At 37.3% G+C, this 12,059-nt stretch overlaps 1 protein-coding gene across 1 annotated transcript in view; it reads left to right on the top strand.

The window, feature by feature from the left end:
• The window catches only part of LOC133754013 (probable ubiquitin carboxyl-terminal hydrolase FAF-X), a gene marked incomplete at its 5' end in the record, with an annotated part of 187,857 nt that overhangs the window by 137,788 nt on the left and 38,010 nt on the right, over positions 1-12,059 (top strand). The window contains one exon of the mRNA XM_062184644.1: positions 1,456-1,646. Within this exon, the coding sequence (XP_062040628.1) occupies positions 1,456-1,646 (191 nt within the window). The remainder of the gene's footprint in view (positions 1-1,455; positions 1,647-12,059) is intronic.

A 12,059-nucleotide genomic window follows, 5' to 3' on the forward strand; every position in this document is an offset into this window, starting at 1 on the left:
GCGGCCATTAGAGGGTGAACCAACGGCAAAGGAAGACCTTTCTCTCTGTCTCTCTCTCACTGTCCACTCTGCCTGTCAAAAATAAAAAAAATTTTAAAAATTAAAAAAAAACTATTCAATTTTACTTACTCCACAGTATGTCAGTTTCATTATTTATGCTTATACTTAGAATATCTTAATATTTTCTCAAATTACTGCTTTTTCTCATAAGAAAGTAAACTTCTTTGTTAAATAATGCAAAATGATCTATTATATTAACAATGTTAGTTAACAGAAACAATATTGCTATCCAGGACTATTTTTGACAGACTATAGCAGAATGAAAATTAGTATCTCTGAGTATACATAAGTGGTATGTCTCTTACATATCTGGGAACAGGGTGCAAAAAAGTTTTGGTCATATTTGTACCCAAACTGTTTATCTTTCTTCATTTATTCCTGTGTATAGAAACTGAATAAATGTCAGTATTGTATATGGTTTATTTCTCCATTCCTACGTTTCTTCCCTTAAGTGACTATAAATTAGATTCTGTATAATAACCCATTGCTTACAGAGGTTCTGAATTATATACCTGCCTTCAGTCTTCTCACATCTAATAAATATTATCAACTAGGCATTTGGTTTACTTTTTTGAAGTCTCTATGGGGTGCCCAAAGCAATAACTGATCAAGAACAACACAGGAGAAAAAATGAAATTTAAAGCCTAGTTCTATAGCTCATTTTCTGTCACAGATAGCAAGGTTAGTCATACTGGCAAGAAGTAAATGAGGCATCTAACTTATGGTAAATACTTTAAATTAAATATGTCACATTTATGCTTGGTTCCTTGTGCTTTAGGTTGTCTACACATGATGATAGTGTCTATTTCCTATCTTGTTTTTCTTGACTGTTAACTTCTCAAGGGCAGAAACTAAATACTGTTTTTCTATGTCAGAAGCCTCAGATACAAAGCAAAGTTCTGTAGCTACCAAGAAATGATGCTTATAGTTTTAGTCTATCCTGCTATTTCTGGCACAGTTACTCTTAATATCTGTATTTATTTAATGTTAACAAATCCATCATTTTATCTAAATTAGACCATATAAACCACAAAAAAACAGTAATGAAACTGCAAGAAGATACTTGAATCCTCCAAATGTCAATTAATTTATAGCCCCAAATTTACTTACAATTGAGCATTCATTTGTCTCCTATCAGTATTACTTCACCAGACTTTATTATACTATCACCAGTGGATGTTAAAAGATTATTATTTTTCATTTATAACTCATCTGTGATACCTTTTGTAACAACCTATCTGCACTAATACTATAGATAAAAAATTAAGTGCTTTCAGAGAAAGGAATACAAAATAATGCAAGTCATTCATTCACTACTTGTTATTTGTTTTGCTTACTTCACTGTACTTTTAAAGTGAGTGAGGTTAGCTCACAATGGTGTTTTTTGGTCCCTAGATTAATGTTGATCTTCGAGATGATGTTTTTGGATATCCTCATCAATTTGAAGACAAACCAGCATTAACTAAGACTGAAGATAGGAAAGAGTACAATATTGGTGTCCTAAGACACCTTCAGGTTATCTTTGGTCATTTAGCTGCTTCCCGACTGCAATACTATGTACCCAGAGGATTTTGGAAACAATTCAGGTAAATAATAGGTAGATAAGCATACAAAAGTTCTATAAAAAATCTCCATGTAATAAGTGTAAACAGATAAAATCTGTTAGAATTATTTAATATTTAGTTTCTTAAGATACAATTAGCTTTCTATTTTATCCAAAAATAAAATATGGTTAGTTCATTGAATCAGCAATTTTCAACTGCACCTACTATCAAATATTTTTGTGGGTTTTCATTTATATGTACTCAAGGTTTTTTAAATAAGCACAACCCTAATAATACCACATTTAAATGAAAACTCAAACTTTTCAGCATTATGTGACATGCCAGTCACAGCTTTAAATTTACCTAGTATTTCTTTTTTGTTTTGTTTTCTGTTATATTTTTTAAGTGGATTGGCTTTTTTGTTGTTTGGCAGGACTGAGCGGATGGTTTGTAACCATCTGAAAAAATCACATAGTTTTCCCTGTATGATTTCCCACAGTCTAGGTTTTCTAGCCTATATTCTTAAAATGCTTTTAGTATTTTGTGTATTATGTTGACTTGTAGGCCATTTGGTCTGCTACAGTTACTCAGCTGTGCTTTATATTAGGGAAGCAATCCAAACAATTCATACCTAAATGAACAGCAGTTACATTTTCAGTAAGTTTTACTCACGACCCCTAAAAATTGAATTGCATACAGTTTTCACCTGTCATAAAATATTTTTTTTTTTTTAGTTTTTTCCAACAATTTAAAGATGTGTAAAGCCATTTTTAGTCCACACATAACATAAACTGTGGACCAAATTTTGCTTCTGGGATGTTTACTAAGTCCTATAATCAAGCAGCTTTATCAGATTTATAATCTCCCTTTTTGGATTCTCTTTTAGTGGAAGACGACTTCAATAGAGATTTTACTTTCATGGGAAATTTCCAAATGTCTTTTATTTTTCTTTTTGTGATATTAAGAATTATCATTGACAAAATGTATTATTTCCTTGGAGTTGTCAGATATAATTTTCTAATTTTATGATTCTTCATTAGTTAACTACAATGATCTCTAAAATAGCCCATCAACTAATTAATTACCCTAATGTACATATCTAAAAAGAAAATCAGGATAAATACAGTTTTGTTGTTACTTTAGAATTTTTTTTTTTTTTTGACAGACAGAGTGAACAGTGAGAGAGAGAGAAAGAGAGAAAGGTCTTCCTTTTGCTGTTGGTTCACCCTCCAATGGCCACCGTGGCCGTCGCGCTGCGGCCGGTGCACCGCACTGATCTGATGGCAGGAGCCAGGTGCTTCTCCTGGTCTCCCATGGGGTGCAGGGCCCAAGCACTTGGGCCATCCTCCACTGCACTCCCTGGCCACAGCAGAGAGCTGGCCTGCAAGAGGGGTAACCAGGACAGAATCCAGCGCCCCGACTGGGACTAGAACCCATTGTGCCGGCGCCACCAGGCGGAGGATTAGCCTATTGAGCCACGGCGCCAGCTAAAATTTATAAATTAATTCTGTAATCCCTTAGCATTTTCCTACATTAATATAATTGAGTTCTAAGACATTAGATTTTAACAAACCAAGTTATATGTTGATCATACTTCTTTTGTTATAATACTTTTATCAAGACCTATTTGTGTTATACACACTGTTCAGACACTGAGGCATAGCTACATAATTTTACTGTATAGGAAATGGCTGCAATCTTTTATAGGAGTATGAGGTACCTCTCAGATAAGTCAGAAGTAGTTAAGCAGAGGAATCATCTTAGTTCTGCGCCTTTTTTTCTGTTTCAGTCCCAGTAGCTCCCCTTATATATACTCATTTGTTAATTTTATTTCTCTTAATCATTACACATTCATAGTACAGTGACAAACCATAATGTCTCCATATAAATTGTTATACTCCCCAGTTAAACTATTAACCTAGATCATTAGAATGATTTGCATATATTGTATTTCTTTCCTTTAATAGTAATATACCTTCAAAAATGCATAGTTCTCTTCTATGCATTTTTCAGCTTTTTTTTCAGTCCATAACTTAACCTTTCTCCAGCTAAAGATTTTTTTAGCATTGTTTTTTCTTTGAAATTACTGTTAACTTTATGTACTTTTACATTAAAATCTTTCTTTTTTTTTGTTAAACATTTATTTAATGAATATAAATTTCCAAAGTATAGCTTATGGGTTACAATGGCTTCCCCCCTCCCATAGCTTCCCTCCCGCCCGCAACCCTCCCCTTTCCCGCTCCCTTTCCCCTTCCATTCATGTAAACATTCATTTTCAATTCTCTTTGTATACAGAAGATCAGTTTAGTATATATTAGGTAAAGATTTCAACATTTTGCCCATATAGCAACATCAAGTGAAAAAACTACCATTGGATTACTAATTATAGCATTAAATAGCAATGTACAGCACATTAAAGACAGAGATCCTACATAATTTTTTTTTCAAATTAATTAATTTTCTATGCCATTTCCATTTTAACACCAGGTTGTTTTTTTTTTTTTTCCATTTCCAATTATCTTTATATACAGAAGATCACTTCAGTATATAATTAGCAAAGACCTCATCAGTCTGTGCCCACACAGAAACGCAAAGTATAAAAATACTGTTTCAGTACCAGTCATAGCATCACTTGGCTTTAGATGACACATTAGGGACAGATCCCACATGGGGTGTAAGTACACAGTGACTCCTGTTGCTGACTTAACAATTTGACACTCCTGTTCATGGTGTCAGTAATCTCCCTAGGCTCTAGTCATGAGTTGCCAGGGCTATGGAAGCCTTTAGAGTTCGCTGACTTTGATCTTATTCCGATAGGGTCATAGTCAAAGTGGAGGTTCTCTCCTCCCTTCGGAGAAGGGTACCTCCTTCTTTGATGGCCCCGTTCTTTCCACTGGGATCTCACTCACAGAGATCATTCATTTAGGTCTTTTTTTTTTTCCATGATATCTTGGCTTTCCATGCCTGCTATACTCTCATGGGCTCTTCAGCCAGATCTGAATGCCTTGAGGGCTGATTCTGAGGCCGGAGTGTTGTTTAGGACATCTGCCATCCTATAAGTCTGCTGTGTATCCCACTTCCCATGTTGGATCTTTCTCTCCCTTTTTGATTCTATCAGTTAGTATTAGCAGATACTTGTCTTGTTTGTGTGATCTCTTTGACTCTTAGACCTATCAGAGCTATCAATTGTGAGCTGAAATTGATCACTTGGACTAGTGGGATGGCATTGGTACATGCCATCTTGATGGAATTGTGTTGGAATCCCCTGGCACATTTCTAACTCCACCATTTGCGGCCAGTCCGATTGAGCATGTTCCAAATTGTTCATCTCCTCCCTCTCTTTTTCCACTCTTAGATTTAACAGGGATCACTTTTCAGTTAAAATTTAAACACCTAAGAATAATTGTGTGTTAATTACTGAGTTCAACCAATAGTACTAGAACAACAACAACAACAACAAATACTAAAAAGGATAAAGTATTACATTGTACATCTAAAGTCAGGACAGGAGCTGATCAGTTCATTGTTGCTTATAGTGTCCATTTCACTTAACAGGTTTCCCCTTTGGCGCTCAGTTGTCACCGATCAGGGAAAACAAATGATATTTGTCTCTTTGGGACTGGCTTAATTCACTCAGCATGATGTTTTCCAGATTGCTCCATCTTGTTGCAAATGACTGGGTTTCGTTGTTTCTTACTGCTGTATAGTATTCTATGGAGTACATGTCCCATAATTTCTTTATCCAGTCTACTGTTGATGGGCATTTGGGTTGGTTCCAGGTCTTAGCTATTATGAATTGAGCTGCAATAAACATTAATGTGCAGATGGCTTTTTTATTTGCCAAATTAGTTTCCTTTGGGTAAATTCCAAGGAGTGGGATGGCTGGGTTGTACGGTAGGGTTATGTTCAGGTTTCTGAGGAATCTCCAGACAGACTTCCATAGTGGCTTAACCAGTTTGCATTCCCACCAACAGTGGGTTAGTGTCCCTTTTTCCCCACATCCTCTCCAGCATCTGTTGTTGGTAGATTTCTGAGTGTGAGCCATTCTCACCGGGGTGAGATGGAACCTCATTGTGGTTTTGATTTGCATTTCTCTGATTGCTAGTGATCTTGAACATTTTTTCATGTGTCTGTTGGCCATTTGGATTTCCTCTTTGGAAAAATGTCTATTGAGGTCCTTGGCCCATGTCTTAAGTGGGTTGTTTGTTTTGTTGTTGTGGATTTTCTTGATTTCTTTGTAGATTCTGGTTATCAACTCTTTATCTGTAGTATAGTTTGCGAATATTTTTTCCCATTCTGTTGGTTGCCTCTTCACTTCCCTGACTGTTTCTTTTGAAGTACAGAAACTTCTCAATTTGATGCAATCCCAAATGTTAATTTTGGTTTTGACTGCCTGTGCTGTTGGAGTATTTTCCAGGAAGTCTTTGCCTGTGCCTATATCTTGCAGGGTTTCTCCAATGCTCTCTAATAATTTGATGGTTTCGGGTCGTAGATTTAAGTCTTTAATCCATGTTGAGTGAATTTTTGTGTAAGGTGATAGGCGTGGGTCTTGCTTCAAGCTTCTGCATGTGGAAATCCAATTTTCCCAGCACCATTTATTGAATAGACTGTCCTTATTCCAGGGATTAGATTTGGATCTTTGGTCAAATATAAGTTGGCTGTAGATGTTTGGATTGATTTCTGGTGTTTCTATTCTGTTCCATTGGTCTACCCATCTGTTTCTGTACCAGTACCATGCTGTTTTGATAACAACTGCCCTGTAGTATGTCCTAAAATCAGGTATTGTGATGCCTCCGGCTTTGTTTTTATTGTACAGGATTGCTTTGGCTATTCGAGGTCTTCTGTGTCTCCATATGAATTTCAGCATCATTTTTTCTAGATCTGAGAAGAAGGTCTTCGGGATCTTGATGGGTATTGCATTGAATGTATAAATTGCTTTTGGGAGAATAGACATTTTGATGATATTGATTCTTCCAATCCATGAGCATGGAAGATTTCTCCATTTTTTGGTATCCTCTTCTATTTCTTTCTGTAAGGTTTTGTAGTTTTCATCGTAGAGATCTTTAACGTCTTTGGTTAAGTTTATTCCAAGGTATTTGATTGTTTTTGTAGCTATTGTGAATGGGATTGATTTTAGAAGTTCTTCCTCAGCCGTGGCATTGCCTGTGTATACAAAGGCTGTCAATTTTTGTGGATTGATTTTATATCCTGCTACTTTGGCAAACTCTTCAATGAGTTCCAGCAGTCTCTTAGTAGAGTTCTTTGGGTCCCCTAAGTAAAGAATCATATCATCTGCAAAGAGGGATAGTTTGAGTTCGTCCTTCCCGATTTGTATCCCTTTAATTTCTTTTTCTTGCCTAATAGCTCTGGCTAAAACTTCCAGAACTATATTGAATAGCAGTGGTGAGAGAGGGCATCCCTGTCTGGTACCAGATTTCAGTGGAAATGCTTCCAACTTTTCCCCATTCAATAGGATGTTGGCCGTGGGTTTTTCATATATTGCTTTGATTGTATTAAGGAATGTTCCTTCCATACCCAGTTTGCTTAGAGTTTTCATCATGAAAGGGTGTTGTATTTTATCAAATGCTTTCTCTGCGTCTATTGAGAGAATCATATGGTTTTTCTTCTGGAGTCTGTTAATGTAGTGTATTACGTTGATTGTTTTGCGAATGTTGAACCATCCCTGCATACCGGGGATGAATCCCACTTGGTCTGGGTGGATGATCTTTCTGATGTGTTGTTGCATTCTATTGGCCAGAATTTTATTGAGTATTTTTGCATCTATGTTCATCAGGGATATTGGTCTGTAATTCTCTTTGAATGCTGCGTCTCTTTCTGGCTTAGGAATTAAGGTGATGGTGGCTTCATAGAAAGAATTTGGGAGGATTCCCTCTTTTTCGATTGCTCTGAATAGTTTGAGAAGAATTGGAGTTAGTTCTTCTCTAAATGTCTGGTAGAACTCAGCAGTGAATCCATCTGGCCCTGGGCTTTTCTTTGTTGGGAGGGCCTTTATTACTGTTTCAATTTCTGTGTCAGTTATTGGTCTGTTTAGGTTTTCTATGTCTTCCTGGCTCAATTTAGGGAGGTTGTATGTGTCCAAGAATCTGTCCATTTCTGATAGATTTCCCTGTTTGCTGGCATACAAGTCCTTGTAGTAATATCTGATGATTCTTTTTATTTCTGTGGCGTCTGTTGTTACGTTTCCCATTTCATCTCTGATCCTATTGATTTGGGTCTTTTCTCTTCTTTTTTTAGTTAGTTGGGCCAATGGGGTGTCAATTTTGTTTATTTTTTCAAAAAACCAGCTCCTCGTTTGGCTGATTTTTTGTAATGTTTTTTTGGATTCAATCCTGTTGATTTCTTCTCTGATTTTAATTATTTCTCTTCTCCTACTGGGTTTGGGTTTGGTTTGCTGCAGATTTTCTAGATCCTTGAGATGACTTGAAAGCTCATCTATTTGGTGCCTTTCCAATTTCTTGATGTAGGCACCTATTGATATAAACTTTCCTCTTAACACTGCTTTTGTTGTATCCCATAGGTTTTGGTGTGTTGTGCTGTTATCCTCATTTACTTCCAGAAAATTTTTGATTTCTCTTTTAATTTCTTCTATGACCCATTGTTCATTCAGGAGCATGTTGTTCAATCTCCATGTGTTTGCACGTGCTCTAGGGATTCCTGAGTTGCCAATTTCCAATTTCATTCCTTTGTGGTCTGAGAAGCTGCATGGTATGATTCTAATTCTTTTGAATTTGCTGAGACTTGCTTTATGGCCTAGTATGTGGTCAATCCTAGAGAAGCTTCTATGTACTGCTGAGAAGAATGTAAAGTCCTTAGATGTAGGATGAAATGTTCTGTAGATATCTGTTAGATCCATTTGGGCTATAGTGTCATTTAAATCTACTGTCTCCTTGTTGATCTTCTGTCCTGTTGATCTGTCTATCTCTGAGAGTGGAGTATTGAAGTCCCCCAGTACTATTGTATTGGGGTCTAAGTCTCCCTTTAAGTCCCTTAACAAGTCTTTTAAATAAGCTGGTGCCCTGTAATTAGGTGCATATACGTTGATAATCGTTATATCTTCCTGTTGAATGGATCCCTTAATCATTATATAGTGCCCCTCTTTGTCTCTCCTAACAGTTTTTGTGGGAAAGCTTATGTTGTCCGATATTAAGATGGCTACGCCCACTCTCTTTTCATTTCTGTTGGCGTGGTATATCTTTTTCCAGCCTTTCACTCTCAGCTTGTATGGATCATTGTTGGATAGATGGGTTTCTTGTAAGCAGCAAAAGGATGGGTTTTCTTCCTTAACCCAATCAGCCAATCGGTGTCTTTTAACTGGACAGTTCAAGCCATTAACATTCAATGTGACTATTGAGAAGGAATAACTTTGCCCTGCCATTTGCCAAAGATATTTTCTAATATCTGGTTTGAGATTCCTGTGATCTTTTGCTGTGAGGTTTCCTTCCTTTACCTTCTTTCCTATTGGTGACCGTGTTTCTGTGTTTCTGTATGTAACACATCATTAAGCATCTTTTGCAGGGCTGGACGAGTGGTGACAAATTCTTTCAAGTTCTGTTTGCTGTGAAAGGTCTTAATTTCACCTTCATTCACAAATGAGAGCTTTGCAGGATATAATATTCTGGGCTGGCAGTTTTTCTCTGTTAGTACCTGGGCTATATCTCGCCATTCTCTCCTGGCTTGTAGGGTTTCTGATGAGAAATCAGCTGTAAGTCTAATTGGAGATCCTCTGAGAGTAATCTGGCGTTTCTCTCTTGCACATTTTAGGATCTTTTCTTTGTGTTTCACTGTGGTGAGTTTGATTACGACGTGTCGTGGTGAGGATCTCTTTTGATCATGTTTATTAGGGGTTCTCTGAGCTTCCTGTACTAGGATGTCTCTGTCCTTCTCCAAACTTGGGAAATTTTCTGCTAGTATCTCACTAAAAAGGCCTTCTAATCCTTTCTCCCTTTCCATGCCTTCAGGAACTCCTAGAACCCGAATGTTGGGTTTTTTAATAGTATCCTGTAGATTCCTGACAGTATTTTTTAGATTTCTGATTTCTTCTTCTTTTCTTTGATTTGACTGTTTCCTTTCCTGTTCTCTGTCTTCTAATTCCGATATTCTCTCTTCTGCTTCACCCATTCTGTTTTTAAGGCTCTCTAATGTGTTTGTCATTTGATCTATTGAGTTCTTCATTTCATTGTGGTTTTTTGTCACTATCGCAATTTCCTGTTTCACTAGTTTTTTCATTTCATTTTGATTCCTCCTTAATATTTCATTTTCACGGGAGAGATTTTCTATCTTGTCCATTAAGGATTTCTGTAGTTCAAGAATTTGTTTTTGAGAACTTCTTAATATTCTTATCAATTTTTTGAAATCTGCTTCTTGCATTTCCTCTATTTCTTCATCTTCATAATCTTGCATTGGCGTGTCTTGTTCACTTGGGGGCGTCATAGTGCCTTCCTTGTTCTTGGTACCTCCGCTTCTATGTTTCTTGCTTGGCATGTTAGAGATAATTTGTGGTGTTTTTGTTTTTGTTTTTTTCTCTCGTTATACTATGCCTCTAAGTGAGCTGTCTGTTTTGTTGGAGCCTTAGGGGCTGTGATGGGTGTGGCCAGAGAGCTATGCTTGTTTCTTGAGGTTTAAGGCTGTGTAAAGAGTGAATCTCCCAGATTACTTGCTCCTTGCTGGCTCGCTCTCTCTCTCTCTCTTTTTTTTTTTTTTTTTTTTTTTGACTCAGTTGGGAGTGGAGTTGAGGGTAGTTGAAATCTGGCCTCTGTGAGTATTCATTTGATCTACCCCTGGGACCATACACAGGGTTTATGCAGCCCTCAATGTGTTCTCCAGTTTCACTAAAGATACTGAGTTTGGCTGAGCTTTACATATGTAAAATCGCGGTGCTCTTTGTTTTGCTTGGTGAGTGAAGGGAGAGGCCTCTGTTTCCCCTCCCCCCAATGTCTAGGACTTCTCAGGTCTTTGTCTTACCCTCCTGGGTTCCCGCGCTGGCGAGATTCTGTGGCTCTGGCTCTTCTCCCGCCGCTGCCGCTCGGCTCGTCTCGGTTGGTTTTCCACGCGGTGGGTTCCCTGTAAGTCCTCTGTTTCTCATCCACAAGATCCGGAAGCGTTTCCTCTGCAGTTTTTTTCTTGAGTCTTTTCCTGAGGCTACAGTAATTCCACTTTTATGAAAGTTTATTTTCCCAAACTAAGGCACACGTCCTCACTATCCGCCATCTTGGCTCCGCCCCCCTCTACATTAAAATCTTTCACTCTAGTATTTGTGTTTATTTGCTTGCATGTATTATGATAGATAATATGTAATTATTAATTACAGTACTATTTTTAGGAAGAAAACAGGTATTTAATATGTAATAGTTGTATTTTCGTAGTATATAAGTATATGGGTAAAACTTTGTGGTTTTTTTTTTTAACTTTTATTTAAGGAATATAAATTATCAAAATACAGCTTATGGATTACAATGGCTTTCTCCCCCCATCCCCCATAACTTCCCTCCCACCAGGAACCCTCCTTTCCTGCTCACTCTCCCTTCCATTCACATCAAGATTCATTTTCAATTCTCTTTATATACAGAAGATCAGTTTAGTATATATTAAGTAAAGATTCCAACAGTTAGCACCCACATAGAAACACTAAGTGAAAAATACTGTTTGAGTACTAGTTATAGCATTAAATCACAATGTGCAGCACATTAAGGACAGAGATCCTATATGAGGAGTAAGTGCACATTGACTCCTGTTGTTGAATTAACAAATTGACACTCTTCTTTATAGCATCAGTAATCACCCTAGGCTATTGTCATGAGTTGCCAAGGCTATGGAAGCCTTTAGGGTTCGCTGACTTCGATCTTATTTAGACAAGGTCATAGTCAAAGTGGAAGTTCTCTCCTCCCTTCAGAGAAAGGTTCTTCCTTCTTTGATGACCTGTTCTTTTCACTGGGATCTCACTCGCGGAGATCTTTCATTAAGGTTTTTTTGTTTTGTTTTTTGTTTTGTTGCCAGAGTGTCTTGGCTTTCCATGCCTGAAATACTCTCATGGGCTTTTCAGCCGGATCAGAATGCTGATTAAGGGCTGATTCTGAAGCCAGAGTGTTGTTTGGGACATCAGCCATTCTATGAGTCTGCTGTGTATCTCGCTTCCCATGTTGGATCATTCTCTCCCTTTTTTATTTTATCGGTTAGTATTTTCAGAGACTAGTCTTGTTTATGTGATCCCTTTGACTCTTAGTCCTATCATTATGATCAATGGTGAACAGAAATTGATGACTTGGACTACTGGGATGGCATTGGTACATGCCACCTTGATGGGATTGAATTGGAATCCCCTGGTATGTTTCTAACTCTACCATTTGGGGCAAGTCAGCTTGAGCATGTCCCAAATTGTACATCTCTTCCCTCTCTTATTCCCATTCTTATATTTAACAGGGATCACTTTTCATTTAA

Source organism: Lepus europaeus, chromosome Y, assembly GCF_033115175.1.
Source record: "Lepus europaeus isolate LE1 chromosome Y, mLepTim1.pri, whole genome shotgun sequence".
Taxonomy (NCBI): domain Eukaryota; kingdom Metazoa; phylum Chordata; class Mammalia; order Lagomorpha; family Leporidae; genus Lepus; species Lepus europaeus.